A 14,524-nucleotide genomic window follows, 5' to 3' on the forward strand; every position below is an offset into this window, starting at 1 on the left:
ACGCTGGTCGGCTACGTTCGTCGGCTCCGTTCATATGGGGTCATGGTCATGGCCCCGCATAACCCAAATTAAACAAGGGGTTTAAAGAAGGAGGGCCAACATGGATGCTCTCGGCATTATTGCAGACGCCTCCCATCGTTATCCTGTAATCCAATCTATCTGCTTTTTTACAACATGCCTGCACAACTTGTCGCTTCAACTGTGGATAGAGGCTTCATTTTGTCTCCTCCAGCCCTAGAAAACCCAGCTACATCTGACCGTATCCTCCAGCGCATTCTTCAGTGTATGTGTTTGATCTCTAAATGAAAGAATTTCCGATTCTAAGAATGGATACACATCCCTAAACGCATCCAATCTGAAACTTGACAGGGCATCTTCCCCGGGATATCATTGCAAAGATCTCCCCAGAGTTGACTTCATTCGGGTCGGCCGCGATCTCAGATGAAACAAATGCTCTCATCGGAAACGCTGAAAGCCAGCAGCCATATATTAAAGGCTATAATGTGTGGGGTAAACGGTACGAGGCGGAAGGTTTAATCACTAGCACTGGCTGGAAACAGCTGGGCAAATGGGGGATTAAGCACGGGTAAGACAATCCTTGTTTATGCAATAATTATCCTCAAATTTTAATCGAAATTGATCCGATCCGGAACAGTGTTGTTGGTCTTGGATACGAGGACGACCTTGGAGAATATCGACGTACCGTCCAACATGCCTTGTAAGTTTTTAACGCTATTGACGAGCCTAGGAAGCGATCACTTAAACTCCCTAGTAATTACATTTTCTCTGCATCTTCTGCAGCATACTCCTGTCCTATTTCCATGACCTCGGGCGCCGCACGACTTGTCCGGAGTGAGCTTTCCAACGTCCCTGCAGACCACCCGTTCCATGAGCTCTATGCGCGACTTATCGCTCGTGAGAACAACTGGATTTCTGCACAATGGATGACCGAGCGACCGGGTGGTAGTGATGTGCGCAATAGTGAAACAGTCGCTACATTTTCCCCGCTAAAAACTAAGACTGGCCGATTTGGAAACATCGAACAAGGGGATTATTTGCTCTCTGGTTTCAAATTCTTTTGTAGTGCGACGGATTGCGATGTAGTTCTTCTACTTGCAAAGACAGATTCAGGTGAGCTGTCTCTTTTTGTGGCTCCAACTCTCAAGACAGTTATGGATGCCGAAGGAAAACAGAGAAAGGTATCAAATGGCATTCGGATTCATCGACTGAAAAACAAGATGGGCACAAAGGAGCTTCCGACAGCAGAGGTGGAACTTCGTGATGTGCGAGCGCATCTTATTGGTCCCAAAGATAGAGGCATTGCGACAATTGCTCTCTTGTTGAATACTACACGCACCCACAACTTCATCACTGCTCTATCATGCCTTCGTCGTGCTCTGGATATCGCAAAAGCGTTTGCCCGGGCACGTACTACCATTGATCAGCCTCTGTGGACGTTTCCTATGCATCTCAACGTTCTCGCTCAACTGGAGGTAAAGCACCGAGGCTGGATGCAATTGGCCTTCTTCACATCTACATTGCTTGGTTATGTGGACAATGGGTTTCCCAAAGGCATCCCCGAGGTGTTCTCGGTGTTGAAGAAGTCCCCCGTAGCAGCAATGGTTGTGCTACGAGCATTCACTTCGACCTCAAAGGCTGTTATATGCAAATCCTCTACTTTAGCTTTCCAGGAATGTCAGGAAGCAATGGGAGGTGTTGGCTATATTGGTAAGTGTCTCGAGCTAGCTCACAAAAGACATGATTTGGAAAATTAAACGATTATTAGATGAACCTGACGAGCCCGAGTTTAACGTCAGTCGATTATGGCGCGATACTGCGAGTAACAGTGTGTGGGAGGGAACCACCAATGTTCTGGCCAGTGAAACGGTCCGCCACTTGACAAAAGACCAGAACTTGAGGTTTTTTAATGAGTGGATCATGGATGCCATCAATCAAGTATCCAACAATGCCTTCAAAGAGACACTTCAAGAAGCTTGGGCGCAGCTTAAGACTAGGCTTGCTGCAGGCCAGGATGAGCGAAAATTAACAGATGTGCTAGGAGTCGGTCGTCAGATTATCTTTACACTCGCTTGGTTAGTTAGTGGTATGCTACTTTCCCTGGATTCTCAGCGAGACAATGATCCGGTGGTTTGCGAAGTTGCTCGACGATGGGTCCTCGAAGGACAGGGCGTTCCTGGAGAATTCGCATTTACGGATGTAATTTACCACCGCCTCGCCTCAACACGGGGGTTGAAACCAACAGATTGCAAGAGGACTAAGTGGGACTGCCTCATTGTTTGGGGCGTTGATCTGCCTTCGGATTCGTCTTCAGGATATCGTGTATCTAAAATCTAGGAAAGTGAGGCACCTCAAAGCGGGATGAGACCCATCGGTAATATTTCCAACTTTAAAATTTGCTTGTATATTAAAGGCTCAGAATAATGCCCTGAAGCTTCTCGTCAATAATTTATCTGAAGAAGCTTCTGAATGTTCCAGAACAGAGGAAAGAATTCATTGAATGCAAGTAATATATGCAGTCTGTTATAGAAAGCAGTATGCTCTCGCTTGTGAACCGCGATAATCATAGCTTCGAGCTGGCCTTCTGCAAGGAGCGATGGCCCGATGCTCGATTCGCAGGCAGCTCTACACCCCAGGCGATCATACAGTCCCATTGGAGATGCTTCTCCCCCTCATCGTTCTTGTCTTGCGTATTGTGAGCAATGACAATATCGTGGAACACTAGCTCTCCAACGCCACCCTCAGCTTCAAGGACCCAGCGCCGTGCGATCTCCAGGCTCACGGAGTCATTATCTCGCTCTGCGTCAAGGGCAAGAAGTGCGCCACATAAGATCCATGCAAGGGTGAACATGTAACGGCGCGCGTCAGCGAGTATCGCAGTAAGAGCCCGGGTGTTAGTAGAGAAGCGTGCACGTAAGGCAGACCACGCAGCTGTCAAAGCATCCCGCAGATCCTTGGTGCGAATTAACGCCAATGTGCGATCTGCCCATGCAGTGAAAATATGCAAGTTGTCACCTTTAATGAGAAAGCGGACCATCTCACTGGCTAACACATTCGTGGTACCCTCCCAAATGGAGTTTACTGAGGTGTTTCGAAGAATACGCGAGATGTTGAACTCAGGCTCATCAGCCTCATCCATATAGCCAACGCCACCCATGGCTTCCTGGCATTCTTGGATGCCCAAAACAGACATTTTGCTGACCACAGCCTTTGCAGTGGCAGTCAGGGTGCGGAAAACAACGTTGGCTTCACGGCCGGGACGTGGTAGATGGAGATGCTTGGAAGGCTGTGAGACCTTATTCTCCACCAATCCCATCACGGCGACCGTGAAGAAGCCGAGGTTCATAGCACCACGATGCTTGACTTCAAGATCTGCCAGGAGACGCAGATGCATAGGGATGAGCCACAAGGGCTCGCCTACCGTGGTTCTCGCCTTTGCGAAACTCTTGGTAATACTCAAGGCCCGGCGCCAGCCAGCCAATGAGCCAATAAAGGTATGAATTCGGGTAACGTTGAGAAGGGGCGCAATTGTGACAATTCCCTGGTCCAACTCTCCAACCAGGTGGGCCCGCATATCTTTGAGCTCTAACTCCGCGGTCGGCAATTCCTTTGTTCCCAGCTTGTTCTTGAGGCGATGGATTCTCACGCCATTGGAGACCTCCCGGGACACCCCGTCGCCTCCAACAACCGTCCTTCTCAACGGTGCGAGGAATGTGCTCAGTTTCCCGGATGTCGTTTTGGCTAGCAACAATGCCACATTGGCATCGGTGGCTGATGAGAAAAACTTGAAGCCGTTGATCAAGTAGTCTCCATCCCCGAGAGGATCAGAGCAAGCGGACTTTGGTAATGGAGAATATGTAGCCCAGGTCTCAGTATTCTGTACATCGCTTCCTCCGGCTCTCTCGGTCATCCATTGCCCAGAGGTCCAGTGGTTGTCTGACTCAGAGATCAACCCTTTGAATGCCATGTGGAATGGATGGGTGGGCGGTAAGCTGTTGATTTTTGAAGACAGTATGAATGCGGCCCCGTCCGTCATGCTCATCGGGCACGAATAGAGCCCCGAAGATGGCGAGTAGAGATAATTTCTGTATCGATCAGAACCCAAAGCGGGCATTTCAATGATGATTAGGATTTGAAGTCTTACAAGGCATATTGAACAGTCCTTCTCTCCGATCCCAAAGCAGAATCATATCCTGCAGAAACAATCCTATGCCGCGCGCCCCATTTTCCGAGCTGTTTCCAGCCCTCCGTGGTGATGAGTCGGTCATAATCGTATCGCTGGCCCCAAACGTTGTGACTCTTCACATAAGGCTGGTTGCGCTCTGCATCTGCGCTCCATTCTCGCACTGTCTCGGACACGGCCTCGGCACCAACCTGGATCAAATGTGGTTGAACAGATCGGAAGGTGGATGTAGGCAGATACCCTGTAAATGTCAGCATGGAATCACTGGAAGAATCAAGTTATTCTCACATTCTAAGGAGCGTTGTAGACTGATATCGGACGTATAAGTATTCCCCAGTGGAGCCGGTTGCGTAATGTATCCAGTCTCCGCCGTGGCGGGTTGTGCTGGTACCGGCGACATAATGGAGATATAAGCAGCAGGTGTCGTGGATATATCCCCAGAGAGAAAGACCAAAGAAGTTCAGGAAGGAGTTTGAACGAATGCGTCTTTTGCCTCCAAATATTTGGAGGGAGAGGTGGGGAAGCTTATTATTGAGTTACGCTCCTGACCGCAAATGGACCTCGGCGTTCGGCTGCTTGTGTTCTCCGGCTGGGGATGCGGGTATCTCCAGGTTCGCCGCAGAAGCGCCGAGACTGAGCACACATTATAAATTGAGAATTGAGATGTCTTCCATTTCCAATGATTTTGAGTTCCAAAAATCAATAACCTACCCGATGAGCTGTTCCGTGGCGGTGGTTCAGCCGATGAGCATGATTATATAGAGTTTGGCTTTAATGAAGAGCCAACTCGATTTATTTCTAGCATCCCATCTAAGCGCACCTAGTTGCCCATACGGAATTTCATCGAACTCGAGCTTCGTCTATTAACTTGATTTTGAAAGAATTCATATTTTTTTGGAGTTTTGGTTCGAGTCGAGCCCACGACCGGGCTGCTTTCGGGCTCTACATTTCATGCAGAGTGTTATATCCAGTTTCGATGAGGCTGCGTGGACCCCGAGCATCAGAGCATATGTGCCAGTAAAAAAGACCTCCAAGTTTCGACGAAGTGACAAACTCCGCTTTCTGTTGCACGGAGGCCGGGTTGTCATAGCTAACAAATCCTCCATCTCCACCCACACAGGAAGCAGCGCCGGCTTGTTGGTCATGGTATTCTTCGGTTCCGGGACGGGGGAGATCGCGGTAGTCGAAGACTCCATCCTCTCCACCACTGCCTGTATACCGCTGACCAGGCCCATTGCTACCTAAAAATGATCGTCCATATACTGGAACACCGAGAATGAGTTTTCGGGCCAATACGCCTTGCATCAGCACGTAGTCAACAGCCGAATAGCCCGAGATGGGCGACCCATGTAGCTGGGCTTGATGGGCAGTCTCGGCCTCCCAGGGTCCCGTAAAGTCATAGGCCATCAAATTGATCATGTCAAGATACTTTTGTGCCGCATTCAGATCGATGTTCTGCAAGGCCCATTGGCCAGCAGGTAGACAGGTGGTCAGCACGTATCGGGGGGCCGGCAGAACCTCTCGTAGTTTAGCCAGCAGGCGAACATAGTCCTTGCCCTGCTTAGCATCGGCAGGATGTTCCCAGTCAACTAGATATGGCTTAATCAGTGGGAGCACATATTTGACGTTTTCACATCCAGGGTCAGAATTCGCCGCTTACCATCAATACCATCCAACCCAAACTGATCAACCAAAGCTCGGGAAGTACGAACAAACGTCTCCAGGCCCGACCGACTATGGGCAACCGCAGCAAAATTCTCGCTACCTTTACCTCCCCCGCCAATTGAAAGAATGACCTTCATCTTGGAGTACTGCTGTTTTAGCTGGACGAAAGCGCGCAAGCAACCCTCAGTGCCATCCACCGGCATCTGCGTATCTGCCCACTCATCGCTCAGCTAGCACAGTGGACTCAATTAGCAACATTCGCAGAATAGCTATTTGCTTTGCAGCAATTGCACATACATAGACAGTCCCGTCTTCTTTGATCCTGCCCGAATTCCAGATTCAGATTAGCGCGTCGATCTATACACGAATTGCGCAGAGATGATTGGCCACAAACCAGGCAAACGCGTAAAACACGTGTGAAATAAATCCTAATCGGAGAGACGAGGGAGGCTGTTTTTGATAGATTCTCCAGTTTGGGTAGTATGCTGCGTTGGTGTACAAAGGCACTTCGTATGAACCTTGGGAATCGGCGGCAGCGGGGTCAGCCACGGCCCGTCGGCGGAAAATCCCAGAGAACATGCTATATTTCGTCAAGAGCCCTGCCAGAATTACAGTCACGTATGTCCTTGAAAGGTGAGGTAACGGCTGAGTAGATGCAGCAGATCAATTGAAGAAATAAGAAACTGTGCGCGTGAACCTGGTGGGTTTCCTGTTCTGGAAGGCGTCACGTGGCTGCTGAGTCGTGGGGGTTTACAACTTCTTCCATTGGATCATTTCGGCTGAGACTGAGGTTCACATCACACATCTGGGGCTGGGGCCCTCTGGCCGCCTATGTGCGTGAGTGGAGGCATCCGCCCCCTCCTCGAGAACAGCCGATCTGGCATCAATTGGATACGACCGCATCCCGAGAATGTGCGGGGCTCCCGGCCTAACGGGAGAGCATCCCAGGCTCCCCAAGCGCTCCTGCTTGCAAGCAAAAATAGAGGTGCAGCATCTTTCGCATCACCGCCAATTACTAATTACTGATGCTCACTGTACATTTGACAACCTGCTTGTTTGAGATCTCGGGTCATCGGCTGAGGCCCATGAAAAACCTCTTCAAGGGGCATCACTAGGCCCGTTTTGAGGCTACCAGGGGCACCGCCTCACATTCCCCAGATGACGTGCGGTGAGATTCAACTAGGGCTGCAGTCAGCCCGATTAGGCTGCCGCCAATTCGCTCGTGACGAACCTGCATGTGGGGGAGTATGCAGACCGTGCCTTCTGGGCACTCGGATCTTGCTTCCTGATCCGCGCAGGCAACCTCACCTATGCCTGGAGATCCAGCACCAAACAGCGCGGGCGCAGCGTCAAAGTCGTGTAGTATACTTTTCATGGGGGATCGAGGGATGATCGAAGCGGAGACACGGACCTGGCCAGACCATGAGCGCCACACAGCCCCAACAGTGATGTTTGCTTTTTCTTTAATGCTCGGATCGCCACCAACTTGAAATGATTGGGCCAGGCTATTCAAGGCGAGGCGTTACATACCAGGGTATTTTTGTAACCTTCCCCGCGATGTGTCACGCAGGCACCAGGCAAGTTTTCCGAGACGGTGCGGCTAGCGAATACCCAATTGAACTATAGTCCTCATGATGGCTTCACTTGGGCGGGGAGTTCTAAATTTTAGGTCTTGCAAACTCAAAAGGTGATTTTTATTCATGTCCTCCACTGCCTCCATCCTGCTTTTTACCGCAGCTAATGTAGTGATCTGTCTCAACAGGACATTGACCAGTCCATAGAATTGTGCATCCTGATCCTGCCCAAGGATTTGGTGCTTATTTTGATTGATAAAACTATCCAACTATGGAACTTCTCTCTCCCCCCCCTCTCTCTCTCTTCCATCTATCATTATCCAGAGACTTTGGGGATCAGTTCAACAAAAATTATTTGTCACAAATTACTTGCTTCTTGATCACTTCAGAACACGCCGAGCTAATTTCCGCCGCCGAAATATACGTGCTATATAAAGATTGGAGAAGGAATAACTTACAATATTGGTTGTTTCAGAATTTCAGTCCTACTTGAAGGATATTATTAGGGATTTAACTAGGTCAGCTAAATGGAATCTCTATTAATATTTCCTGCCGCTACCCTGGAGTGTAATTGTCACATGCTTACAAGTGTTATTATTGGCTACCGTGATTCATGTGGTTTACGATTACCAATCCCGGGACATCCATACTTTCATGATCACCATATCACCCTTTACGTCTGTATGCTAATTGGAAGAACGTCCAGTCTAAATATTGAAGCAATTACTAGATATAATCACCTTATATTATCCTTGTATCGAGGCTCCTGCTTGGTTCGGCATTCTCCGAGCATCCTTGTCCGGGGATTGGATGGAGGTACTCCTTGAGTTACGGCTCTGTTCAACATCGTCCTGGAAAAGACTGCTTATCTCGTCAATATGGTGGAACACAGATTTATTTGTCAACATTATCTCGCGTTATTTCTTTTTTGTTATTATCATCACTATTTGGATTGGTAATGCTACGATTTGTAATACTCATATTATAGTTATAGTAGTCATCTAACATTAGAATTTAATCATATCTGCTAGCAAAACAAAATTATGCTAGTCTATATGCTACCGCATTCGTCGGATCGTCTACAGCCTCTCGATATCGGGTACTTTGCTATATTAAAGCGTTCATACAGTCGTTTAATCGAGGCGCAAGCTCGCCCAGGATATAACTATATCGATAAGCTCGACTTCCTAGAATCCTACGCCCTAGCACGATTCAATCAAGCTTTACCAGCGCAGGCCTAGTACCGCTCGATGCCGACCGAGTCCTATCAAAGCTTAATATTTCGCTTCGAACGCCAACACCTCCTCCTCCTCCTACTAGTAGTAGACCTAGTAGTAGATCTAGCGCCTTCGTGCTTACTACTCCTTATACGATCAAGCCGCTTAACAAACAAGCTTCATCTATAAAAGCTCTACTACGCAAGTGCTCACAGTCGCCAGGAAGCCCTATTGAGTGTGCGCTAGATCAATTAATCAAAGGGTGCTAATTAGCGATACACAGCGGAGCGCTTCTAGCGCAAGAGAATAGGGATTTAGGACATATAATCGAAAAGAAGCATCAAAAGCGCACACAGTCTAAACAGCAGATATCTAGGCATCAAAGCTTGACGGTCGGCAAATCTATATCTATAGATACAACGTTGCTAGCGTGTGTTGAAGCTGTTCAAAACGATGCTACAGAGCTTGCTCAACAGCCTACTATAGGCGCTGAGCCTACTACTAGGCGTGCTTCTCGGTGTTCTGGATGTGTTATATAGGTCATAAAATTAATCAATGTAATGCTAGAGAGTTGAATCAAACATCTAGTGTTGTGGTGGAAAAATAGTGTTTTCAAAAAGTAGTAGGTGATGGGGTGCGCAGCTCGCTTGTAGAATACGTTAGTGAATTACGTTAGTTAATCAAACCTTGAATAATGAATACATTCTCACATATATATATATGTTTGTAAATATTCAAGCAACTGATCAAATTCGATTATGAAAAGACTTTCATCGTCACCCACAGATGACGTGGAGAATTGATATTTATCACCGGTGCGACAGGCTTCATCGGCAGCGCCGTTGCCGTGGCCGCCTTGAAGGCTTGGGTATCGAGTCCGTATCTCTGTTCGAGAGCCGTCAGACAAACTGCGATCTTTGCTGGCGCCATACAGCCAGCGCGTTGAATATACAACAATTCCGAATCTGATTGATGAGTCCGGCTTACACGCTCATATGGATGGCATGGGTTACGTCTTAGATCTTGCATCCCCCCTTCCTCGTGGCATAGACAAGAACGATTATTTCCTTCCAGCGGTGAAGGAAACAACTGCGGTTCTCAAAGAGGTCACTCGGGTGTCCAGCATAAAGAAAATTGTGGTCACATCATCTATTGGGGCGTTATTTCCACTCGGTGGCCTACCTGATGGCGACATAATCCGAGGTATGCATAGAATATTGAACATCATGCAGCTCTGCTATCTATATGACACCCTGATCATGAATCTTGGAATACTAACAGATTTCCAGAGGATAACGACTGGGACTTTAGCGTCAATCAAAGCGCTAATTTTGTTGACCGTAATTATCCCATTGCAGCACCCATGAGACTCTACACAGCTTCCAAATTACTTGTCAACGAGGCGCCTTGGGAATTCAGAGATACAGCCAAGCCACATTATTCTTTAGTATCCATCCACCCCTCATACGTGTATGGACACAACCTAGTGCAGGAATCTGCTGAAGAGGTCAAGCGTTCGTCCAATGGCGGCCTTTGGAGCACCATTATGAACGGTGTACCGGCTCGATCCATCACAGGTGTGCACATCCAGGACGTGGCCGAGGTCCATATCAAAGCCTTGGACCCTAATGTTCTCGATGGTACAAGATACCTCAATTCGGGAAAGAAAGCAACATGGAAAGAAGTGGGTGAAGTTGTACAAAGGGAGTATTCAACTGTCGGGGCCAAGATTGCAATAGAAATCGATGGTGTCTCCTAGCCAACCGACACTCGTGAAGCCGAAAAAGAGCTTGGCATCCAGTGGCGTTCTCTGGAAGCGATGGTACACGAGGTGATGGACCAGCACTTGGGCATTCTTAGAACCTCCGTAGCATAGATCCACAATAAAAATAGGATGCCAGCGAAAATTTCAAGTCACATCAGTGACACTGCTCTATTTTGATCGAGATAAGACCTTGGTATATCCCGACAGCTCTGTACTCATCAGGAGAAGAAAGTGGGTTACGGGTGATCTAATCTTGCTATAATCACTCACCCCTCGGCCGTGAGACAGCAGAGTGTTCTAGACTTCAGTCAGTCTGAGGCTTCCCTAAATTGGAGGTGAATAAACGCACTTCCGGCACTTCTGACTACCCGTCAGGCCGATCCATGTTGCCACCAAAAGGGCAATCCAGGAAGCTGATGGCGCCTTGTGGAAAGATCCAGTGAATGAAATCCATGGGTCATGTGCAAACACTGCAAACATGCCTGTTCACTCCTGATTTGTAAGGCATACAATCCGGCGTTGTGATGAAAGAAGGCTCACCGCGCTGCGAAAGGTTTCTCGATCAACCCTCTGCTTCCAACACCCTATCTTGCGACTGGTCCCTTCTTGATTCGAGAGCCCATCTGCGAGGCTTCTTCACACTTCCCTGTGACAATTGGATTCTCTATCGTGCCCACCCTCACTAGGAGGTTAGGCTACTTCCATCTTTGAAGCTTCAAGCTTCATTCAACCTTCGACCCTTGCCCGAGCACACGAAGCTTCCTTCACAATATCCAAGCCCACCATGGCCGCTGATGTCCAGAGCACCGCCTCACGCATCCTTTCCGCCGAGCCTACTCGAGACCCGAGCTACAACGACTTTTCCTTCTCTCCGTTTCTGCGCAAAAGCTTCGGTTTTGGTCTTGCCAGCGATGTTCCGGTGTGTAAGGCCTACAGTGAAGGCCATTGCCCTCTAGGACCTGCCTGCCCAGACCGGCACCCAACCCCTTCTCGTGTCACCACGTCCACCACCACAGCCTCCGGGTTGGCCCCGTCCACCACACACGGATCATTAGTCTGCAAGCATTTTCTCAAGGGTCTGTGCAAGAAGGGGCTGAAGTGCGAATACCTCCACGAGTACAACCTGCGTCGCATGCCGGAATGTCAATCTTTCTCTCGATCCGGATACTGCCCCAATGGTGATGATTGTCTCTACCAACATGTTCGTGAAGAGGCTCGCCTTCCCCCGTGCGAGCACTACGACCGCGGGTTTTGTGAGTTGGGCTCACTGTGCGCCAAGCGCCATGTTCGTCGTCGACTCTGCATGTTCTACTTGGCCGGATTCTGCCCGGACGGCAAGGCATGCGCAAATGCTCATCCCCGATGGACCGAAAACCTCCCACGACCGACGATCCGGACTGAAAAGACCGAGGAGGAGCTGGAGCATGAGCGAGCTCTAATCCGGGAAGAGCAAGAACGGGAGAAGGAGCGGGAACGCGAATGGCGGAGTGAGCGTGGCCGTGGAGGGGGATTCATGCGGGGCCGCTATCGCGGGCGTGGCAGGGGTTAGCTTATGCCCGCGAAGGAAGGGTCTTGCATTTTCATCAGCGGCAAGGGTTTAGTCTTCCACTCTCCTTCCCCTGTTTCTCTATTCTGGCCTTTTTTGTTTGTTTGTTTGTTTGATCTGAAGCGAGAGCATTGAATTGTCAATTGCTTTTTTCCCCCTGTGTTGACGGTCCTGACGAGGCTGATCTCAAAAGATACCCAGTGATAATTTACCCCGATACGTATACAGCACCTACCGAGAGCTATGTAAAATATGACTAAAAATAGAAAAGAGAAGAGAAAAAAGGGCCATTACTATATCTCAGAGATCTAGCTTCTCCGTGCCTCCCTCGACCGTATTATTGAAATCCTCAACCTGCGGTGTGAAGCCCACCTCATTATTGTCCCACTATAAACACGATTCGGGACCCAAGTCTCAGCCACCCATAAATCAATTGGCCAAACCCTGCATAACTACCACTCCACCCTCCGTTTCTGGGCCGTTCCTAGATTGGGTTGACCCTTACCGTGCGTTCAAGGTCTTCGATACCGACGGTCCAAAGCCAAAATGATAGAGACTGTTCGGCCATCATACATCATACATATAATGAAAGTCCATGACATCACGAAGAGCCATTGAACTCTGGCGTTTAAACCCATGGAGCAGTTCAGCTTCCTATATTCCGCACTTTTACCTCGAACCCATTAAATTTCGCCAAATGCTCTTCGCCGTTTCTTGCCAGGGCTAGCTCGAGTTGGCAATCTGACCTGCATTTTGGGGGGACGTAGGAAACAAAATGGAATCTTGGCGGCCGCGCCCATTTGTCAGAGATCGGTCAGACTCGACTAAACGGAACGAGGAGCAAGTAAATCCGTGTAAACCCGAGTGGGTCCCGCGCCACCAATGATCGCCCGCCGTTGCTCTGTCATCGATGACTGATAGTGCGAGACTGAGGGGCCTGGTTGAAGCTTTGGCTCTACGTTGCTCTGCTTTGCGATGCTTTGCTATGCTTTGCTAATCGACCTCTCGGTTTGACCAGCTCCTGGGCGATGGTACCATTGTACCGCTTCTGTCGCAGGTGGGGTCCAGACAGACCTTAACCTATTTAACCTTCCCCTCCCCCCCTTCATTCTCCATCCTTTCCTATCTTTACTTCACTCGTCCCCCCCTCAAATCATACATCATGGCTCCTAAGATTGCTATTGTCTTCGTACGTATCTCTTGCAAATTATTTATGTTATTCATGTCCTTTCCGACCAGGATCTCCAATCCACCGCATTGACATTGCCCACTGACATTGGCGACTGAACAGTACTCGCTCTACGGTCACATCCAGAAGCTGGCCGAGGCAGAGAAGAAGGGCATTGAGGCTGCTGGTGGTGAGGCCACTATCTTCCAGTAGGACACCCCCTCATCAATTTCTTGCGCTGTCAAAAGCTAACAAGAAATTCAGGATTGCTGAGACTCTCTCCGAGGATGTCCTTGCTAAGATGCACGCCCCACCCAAGTCCAGCTACCCCATTGCCGAGCCCACCGACCTGCTGGAGTACGACGCCGTCCTGTTCGGTATCCCCACTCGCTACGGTAACTTCCCTGCGCAATGGAAGACCTTCTGGGATAAGACTGGCGGCATCTGGGCCTCCGGTGGCTACTGGGGCAAGTACGCCGGTCTCTTCGTCTCCTCTGGTACTCTCGGCGGTGGCCAGGAGTCGACCGCCATTGCCTCTATGAGCACCCTCACCCACCACGGCTTCATCTACGTCCCTCTCGGTTACAAGACCACCTTCGCCCTCCTCTCCAACTTAGATGAGATCCACGGTGGCAGCGCCTGGGGTGCTGGTACCTTCGCCGTAAGCTTACCCAGGTCCCTTTCATTCTCTGTGACACTTGCTGACCTCCCCTGCTTTTAGGGTGCCGACGGTTCTCGCCAGCCTACCGCTCTCGAGCTTCAGATTGCCGAGGCCCAGGGCAAGGCCTTCTACGAGACCGTTGCCAAGGTCAATTGACTACATGGTAGTGCCGAGACCAAGCCCGAGAACTCGGCTCCTGCTTCTGGCGCGGCTGCGACTAAGAATGCACAGCCAGCCCAACAGCAGAAGGGCAACCGGGAAGCAGCAAAGGAAAAGGATAGCGAAGGAGGACCCTGCGGTTTGCCCAAGAAGTGCACCATTCAGTAAATGAATATAACGTGCCTCGTTGGTATAGACTGCTTTGACTTCTTTTTTTTTTAATCCTTTTGTGCTTCCTGGGGCGTTCTCAGGGCGTTTCTGCTTGATTATGATATGGATCCATGACCTTCTTCTCTGACTTAGAGTAGCTTTAAATCAAAGCAAGTGATGTCAAACACATAGTTTCTCGTCAAAAGCCTCTATTGTCTGCTCTCAAAAATATGACGGTGGCTCCGTTGTTTTCCAATGTAGAAAGTATTCTTTTACTTGGTTTTTGACGAAGGCCAGTACGAGCACCAGCAAGCATGTAATCGTTAGTTTATGACAACAGTAACAACATGTTCTCCTCTAGTATGTCCTTTCTTCTCTTTTCAAAAACATGATGAGCTTCAGTTTGTCCCTTTATCTT

The 14,524-nt window shown here is 49.2% G+C and overlaps 6 protein-coding genes across 6 annotated transcripts; 4 read left to right on the top strand and 2 right to left on the bottom strand.

Annotated features, from left to right (window-relative positions):
* Positions 1-174: 174 nt before the first annotated feature.
* On the top strand, positions 175-2,355 carry N7462_002944 (uncharacterized protein; the record flags this gene model as incomplete). Its single annotated transcript, XM_057074670.1, has 5 exons — positions 175-283; positions 370-586; positions 656-718; positions 773-1,728; positions 1,787-2,355. 5 exons carry the CDS (start codon positions 175-177, stop codon positions 2,353-2,355), a joined length of 1,914 nt encoding a protein of 637 aa, XP_056934175.1.
* A 226-nt stretch (positions 2,356-2,581) lies between these two features.
* On the bottom strand, positions 2,582-4,601 carry N7462_002945 (putative acyl-CoA dehydrogenase; the record flags this gene model as incomplete). Its single annotated transcript, XM_057074671.1, has 3 exons — positions 2,582-4,103; positions 4,163-4,442; positions 4,490-4,601. The coding sequence occupies 3 exons, from the start codon at positions 4,599-4,601 to the stop codon at positions 2,582-2,584; spliced, it is 1,914 nt and encodes a 637-aa protein (XP_056934176.1).
* A 542-nt stretch (positions 4,602-5,143) lies between these two features.
* N7462_002946 (glycoside hydrolase family 18 protein) lies at positions 5,144-6,445 on the bottom strand (the record flags this gene model as incomplete). Its single annotated transcript, XM_057074672.1, has 4 exons — positions 5,144-5,790; positions 5,862-6,096; positions 6,164-6,188; positions 6,261-6,445. 4 exons carry the CDS (start codon positions 6,443-6,445, stop codon positions 5,144-5,146), a joined length of 1,092 nt encoding a protein of 363 aa, XP_056934177.1.
* Positions 6,446-9,652: 3,207 nt separating this feature from the next.
* On the top strand, positions 9,653-10,416 carry N7462_002947 (ketoreductase sphI; the record flags this gene model as incomplete). The annotated part of the gene is made up of 2 exons (XM_057074673.1): positions 9,653-9,860; positions 9,947-10,416. The coding sequence occupies 2 exons, from the start codon at positions 9,653-9,655 to the stop codon at positions 10,414-10,416; spliced, it is 678 nt and encodes a 225-aa protein (XP_056934178.1).
* A 790-nt stretch (positions 10,417-11,206) lies between these two features.
* On the top strand, positions 11,207-11,971 carry yth1 (cleavage polyadenylation factor RNA-binding subunit YTH1; the record flags this gene model as incomplete). The annotated part of the gene is made up of 1 exon (XM_057074674.1): positions 11,207-11,971. The coding sequence occupies one exon, from the start codon at positions 11,207-11,209 to the stop codon at positions 11,969-11,971; it is 765 nt and encodes a 254-aa protein (XP_056934179.1).
* Positions 11,972-13,130: 1,159 nt separating this feature from the next.
* pst2 (putative NADH-quinone oxidoreductase Pst2) lies at positions 13,131-14,124 on the top strand (the record flags this gene model as incomplete). The annotated part of the gene is made up of 5 exons (XM_057074675.1): positions 13,131-13,157; positions 13,260-13,345; positions 13,401-13,797; positions 13,858-13,944; positions 14,029-14,124. 5 exons carry the CDS (start codon positions 13,131-13,133, stop codon positions 14,122-14,124), a joined length of 693 nt encoding a protein of 230 aa, XP_056934180.1.
* Between the last annotated feature and the right edge of the window lie 400 nt (positions 14,125-14,524).

The sequence above is a fragment of the Penicillium macrosclerotiorum genome (genome assembly GCF_028827735.1).
Source record: "Penicillium macrosclerotiorum strain IBT 26536 chromosome Unknown utg000003l_segment0_segment0, whole genome shotgun sequence".
Lineage (NCBI taxonomy): Eukaryota > Fungi > Ascomycota > Eurotiomycetes > Eurotiales > Aspergillaceae > Penicillium > Penicillium macrosclerotiorum.